Raw genomic sequence first — 6277 nt, forward strand, 5'->3', positions numbered from 1 at the left:
ACATTAAAATCCACTGATTATCTGTATGTAACTTAAGCATGTATTGGTGTGACATACAAGTGCATTCGATGTCTTTGAGTGATAACCAAAAATGGTCCTGTAGTATATATGGTATAGGAGGGAAATCTTATCCTTGGTTAATACTACAGATGGCGACCCGCTTTGTGGAATTGGTCACAAGTGGTTGTGACTTTTCACAGGATGGTCGATCCTGATCATTCGTGTTATGGGACATACGAGCGGGGGTGTCCAATACAAGAGTTGTATAAGACTTGACCCGAAAGTTGTTTAACGTTTTGTTATATAACACCGTTCATGACAGAGACTTCACTTCACTAGGATGACCATAGGTAACATGACCTCAATCTTGAGTGAGTTGGAACTCCTGCCATTGATGGCGATCATTTAATTTGTATGGGTGTGAATGGCCAGGTCGCCGATTCAAACCTACCATTTTGGGGATTCGTCTGATTTAGGAGCTTGGAACTCAACTACATAAGATGGAATTCACTCCTTCCCCAAAGTAGGGGTAAGTAGATAGATAGTTCCCTTAAGGGCTGATTCCAGGGCTTGAACGATGTGGGGCCACACACCTTCTCTTAGCCCGAGAGGTGTTCACACATAGTTGGACTATGTAGTATTGTTCATTAAAAGAATCAGTGGTACTTAAGAAGTGAGATGTAACTATAGGGACAAAACGGTAATTGGTCCAGCTGTACTTACGAGCATCTGTGAAGGGTCATCATACTCATGATTGGTTATATCCGATGAACATATAAATATATCTGTGCTAAGAAGAGTTCAATTGTTGGTCTTTAGTGGAATGTCTGGCAGTTAATGGATGGTGGATCTTGTGGCTAAAAAGTTTAGTCAGCTATTCACGGACCGTTGGAGCTCTGAGCCACAGGTCCATTAGGCCCCCTAGGTAGCTTGGATAAAGTCGAGAATCAGTGTTTGGGCCACTTTGAAATGTTCAAATTGACAAGAGGGAGTTTGATTATATATGATATAATTGAACTGGTTAATTATATATGATATTGTCGAAAAACAGCTTGTAACCCTAGGGGTATTTTAGTAATTGTTTGTACCCTAGGACTTCCCACTAGTCTATTTATTTGGCCTATTCTCTTGTACTTTGTGTATCAGAATTAATAATAAAAAACAGTCTCTATCATGGTTTTTTCTCCATGATCTAGGGTTTTCTACGTAAATCTTGTGTTTCTTTCTCCCTTTTATTTTCAACATGGTATCAGATCATGGCGACGAAACCCTAGCCACCATCGATGAGAATAGACCAGATTCTTCTCTAGAATACTCCAGTGGAACTAGTGGGATCATAAACGCTGACATCACTAAAGCCGTTCGAGAAGCCGTGGAACAATATCTTCAAGATGCACTACCAAAAATCTCCAGTCACGCGATACCCGTGTGCTCCAGACTTAGCCGACATATTTCGCCCCGAAATTTCGTGATAACCCAGCCGATAAGCCATCCATCGCGAGCTCGCGCAACCCCAGGGCTTTCCAGATGCAACCGATCGACTCTATCGCCCGCTTTCACGATGACCTAGCCGTGCAGCCACCAGTTGCAACGACCCATCCGGCAAACCCAGCACCCTTCATGGTCGAGTTCACCTGGGAGAAGTCGGTCGAACCTTATGCGCCGACTTTCTACCTAAACACTTCGACCGGCTCTTCGATCCAGCGATCTGCTCCAATGGCGCTAGCGATTAGGTCCGTACAACAACCTTGCNCCGACTTTCTGCCTAAACACTTCGACCGGCTCTTCGATCCAGCGATCTGCTCCAATGGCGCTAGCGATTAGGTCCGTACAACAACCTTGCCACGAATGATCTTCAATGGCGTTTCGCCCATCTCCAACAGCAGGTTGCCGATTTCAGAACGGTTCTTGACACGAACACTCAAGATTTATCAGCCAACATACTCTAAAAACCCAGTAAATTCTTTTTCTATTTTACCCACTACAAATATCCTGCCTAGGTTTCCCTCAACAGACAGTACGACTAGCCTGAGTATGGTTGGAATCAGTACCATTGCCCAGTCAGGTAATATACAGTCTTTTTGGTCTTATTAGTGTTAACGGTAAAAAAAACCTTGGATTGCCCAGTAATCCAACTGATTACTGGTACCTCTAATCAGTTTCTCTCATATTATCCAAGTGCTGGTAATGAATGAATTAGGATTACAGATGGGTCGTTCGCACCTGTTACAGTAAGAGGGCATTTATCTCCGTTTGAGGGTTTGGTTTTGCGGGATGTTTTGCATGTTCCTAAAATTTCATATAATTTGTTATCCATCAGTAAGATTACAAGAGATCTGAATTGTCAGGCAGTATTTTCACCCGACTCTATTTTATTTCAAGATCTGAGCTCGAGGACGACGATTGGCACTGCCCAGCACGATGGGGGACTCTACTTTCTGACTGATGATGCTTCCTCTAGGAATGATTATAGGACTAGCCTTGTCTTCTTAAATTTTTCTAACTCTAAGAATGATTTTTAGTTATGACATTACCGCTTAGGATATCCAAACTTTCAATACATGAAATACTTATTTCTGCATTTATTTCGCAATATTAATATGTCTTCTTTAAAGTGTGAAGTGTGTATTTGTGCCAAACAGAGTCGTGTCTCCTTCCACTCCCAACCCTGTAAACCATCCAAACCTTCACCTTAGTCCACAGTGATGTTTGGGGTTCCTCACCAACCATAACCTCCATAGGGAAATGTTGGTTTGTCACTTTTATAGATGACCACACTCGGCTTACTTGGGTCTTTCTTCTCACTGATAAGTCCGAGGTGTTATTTGTATTCCAGCAATTTTATGCCACTGTGGAAACCCAGTTCAATGCCAGGATTAGTACTTTGATAAGTGATAAAGGGCGGGAATTCTTTAACGCTTCCTTCCAAGAGTTCCTTGTATCCAAAGGAATTATCAACCAGAGTTCGTATGCCTACACTCCCCAGCAAAATGGGATAGCTAAGAGGAAAAATCGTCATTTAATGGAAGTTTCCAGGTCTATAATGCTATCCACATCACTCCCGTCTTACCTATGGGGTGATGCCATCCTTACTGTTGCTCACTTAATCAACCAAATGCCTTCTCGAATCCTCAACTTTTAAAACCCATTAGACTGTTTGAAAGAGTCCTACCTTACTACTCGTTTAGCCTCCGATGTACCACTTCAAGTTTTTTACTGTGTTGCCTTTGTTCACTCCCATGATCCAAACCACACGAAATTTACCCTCCGTGCTAAAAAATGCGTCTTTGTTGGGTATCCACTCCATCAGCGTGGGTATAAATGTTACCATCCTCTCACAAATATTTTGTTTCCATGGATATCACCTTCCTTGAGGATCAGCCTTTCTTCCCTGTTAGCCATCTTCAGGGGGAGACATCTAGTGAAGAGACTAACTGGTCCACATATACAGTTCCGTTAGAGTCATCTCCTATTCCCGAACATGTCGGTCCTATCCTCCCTACTAATCAAGTCCCATGGATAACATACTACAGAAAGAATCTNGGATAACATACTACAGAAAGAATCTCAGGAAGGAAACAGCGTCATCTGTTGCATCTTCGGCTCTGGTCCATGAGTCAAACCCGACATCAGGTACGTGTATTCCTGAAATTAATGAGATTGATACTTGTACTGAGACTAACGAGTGCAAAGAGGAAAAATGAGGAAATGGTGCTGAAAACACCACTATAGCAGATGGGAAGACGACAGTGAATGACGATTCAGACACAGCTCTAAAAAATGTGAGTGATACTAGAAATAATGGTGAAAAGGTGGTGATTTCTGAACATGAAACCCAGGCAGAGGAGACTAGTGATCACAGTGGAAATTCTGACAGTATGAAGGAGTATGATGCTTCTCTTGATCTTCCAATAGCCCTAAGGAAAGGTATTTGATCATGTACAAGGTACCCTATGCATAGTTACATGATATATAGTAACCTGTCATCTGAATTTAGGGCCTTTACCACTAGTTTAGATACAGGGGTGATACCGAGTAACATACAGCAAGCAATGGGAACTGAAGTTTGGAAGGCTGCTGCTATGGAGGAGATGAGGGCTCTGGAGAAAAATGGAACATGGGACCAGGTGATCCTACCCAAAGGGCACAAGACAGTTGGATGCAAATGGGTTTTCACTATAAAGTACAAGTTAGATGGGACTGTTGATCGGTAGAAGGCCAGGTTAATTGCCAAAGAGTTTACTCAAACCTTTGGGGTAGATTACTCCAAGGCATTCTCTCCCGTAGCTAAACTCAATACTATCCGAGTATTGCTATCTGTTGTAGTTAACAGAGATCGCCTCTGCATCAGTTGGATGTAAAGAATGCCTTTCTCAATGGAGAACTTAAGGAGAAAGTCTACATGAATCCTCTTCCCGGGTTTGAAGATCAGTTCAAACAGCGAGTTTGCTGGCTGAGAAAATTGCTATACGGGTTGAAACGGTCTTCGAGAGCCTGGTTTGACAGATTTGCCACCTTTGTCAAAGGACAAGGGTATATCCAAAGGCACTCAGATCACACACTGTTTACAAAGATGTCAACTTCAGGGAAGGTTGCAGTTCTCATTGTGTACGTTGACGATATTGTGCTCTCCAGTGATAATGATGATGAAATTATAAAACTCAAAGCAAGGATGACCAAAGGATTTGAAATTAAAGACCTTGGGAAGTTAAGATACTTTCTCGGAATGAAAGTAGCTCGGTCAAGGGATGGAATCTTAGTGTCCTAATGAAAATACACGATCGATCTCCTAACGGAAACAGGAATGACTGGTTGCAAACCTACTGACACCCCAGTTGAATATAATTCAAAGCTTAGCAATACTAGTAACAGTGTCCCGGTCAATAAAGAAAGGTATCAGGAATTAGTTGGGAAATTGATATACTTATCTCATACGAGACCCGATATTTCATATAGTGAGTATTGTCAATCAGTGTATGCAGGCCCCTTGTGAGGAACACATGACAGCAGTTAAGCGCATCCTATGATATCTGAAAAGTACACCATGTAAGGGGTTAATGTTTAAGAAGCCTACACTGATTCTGATTGGGCAGGGTCTGTTGTTGATAAAAAATCAACATTTGGGTATTGCACATTTGTTTGGGATAATCTGGTGACCTAAAGGAGCAAGAAGTAAGGAGTTGTGGCCAGAAGTAGTGCGGAAGCTGAGTATCGAGCCATGAGTTTAGGGATATGTGAAGAAATCTGGTTGATGAAAGTGTTATCAGATCTTCATCAAGAAAATAAGCTCCCAATGAAACTGTTCTGTGATAATAAGGCAACAATCAGTATTGCAAATAATCTTGTTCAGCATGACAGAACAAAACACGTTGAGATCGACCAACACTTCATCAAGGAAAGATTTGACAACGGAAGTATATGCATTCCTTATGTTCCCTCAAATCAGCAAATTGCAGATATGCTCACAAAAGGGTTACTGAGACAAAGCTTTGATTACTGTGTCAGCAAGTTGAACCTTATTGATATTTACGCTCAAACTTGAGGGGGAGTGTCCAAAAATAGCTTGTAACCCTAGGGGTATTTTAGTAATTGTTTGTACCTTAGAGATTCCCACTAGTCTATTTATTTGGCCTATTCTCTTGTACTTTGTGATCAGAATTAATAATAAAAATCAGTCTCTATCGTGGTTTTTTCTCCCTAATCTAGGATTTTCCACGTAAATCTTGTGTTTCTTTCTCCCTTTTATTTTCAAAAGATATAATTGGTTAAATGTATAAGATACATTATTTTGGAGGAAATTAGATATAAATATGATTTATATCAAGTGGAAGAGAAATTACTATAGTAGATATGTGATATCAAACTATAGGGTAAGAATATAATATGATTATATTCATTAATTATGAGATAATTGGTCATTTTATTCTCCTCAATCGTGCATTAGTGGAAACAGCCACATTCGGTTATGGTACCGATGAATAAATGAAAATTGTTTTCATTTGGCAAAAAAAGGTTCAAAAAATTCACATCGGTGTGGAAACGTAAACGATCGCCTAGCTTGAGAGCCTATACGATAGTAGCTCATCGTCTAAACGACCGCACAGCTTTCCTTAAACGATCGTATAGCGTACCGCATTTTCTAAACGATCATCTACCTTTTATTAAACGATCGCTTAGTAAAACCTACACGATCGTGTAGTTTCATCTAAAGGATAAGCACCCTTGCTATATGATAGCTCTATCTCTCCCACTTGCTTATCGTCTACACGATCTGTCT

General features: G+C 41.0%; 1 protein-coding gene across 1 annotated transcript; it reads left to right on the forward strand.

The window, feature by feature from the left end:
- The first annotated feature begins 3515 nt into the window (after positions 1 to 3515).
- LOC120079122 lies at positions 3516 to 4768 on the forward strand. The gene is made up of 4 exons (XM_039033304.1): positions 3516 to 3633; positions 3736 to 3927; positions 4018 to 4127; positions 4334 to 4768. The coding sequence occupies exons 1-4, from the start codon at positions 3516 to 3518 to the stop codon at positions 4766 to 4768; spliced, it is 855 nt and encodes a 284-aa protein (XP_038889232.1).
- The last annotated feature ends 1509 nt before the right edge of the window (positions 4769 to 6277 follow it).

This window comes from Benincasa hispida, chromosome 6 (assembly GCF_009727055.1).
Source record: "Benincasa hispida cultivar B227 chromosome 6, ASM972705v1, whole genome shotgun sequence".
In the NCBI taxonomy this organism is placed as follows: domain Eukaryota; kingdom Viridiplantae; phylum Streptophyta; class Magnoliopsida; order Cucurbitales; family Cucurbitaceae; genus Benincasa; species Benincasa hispida.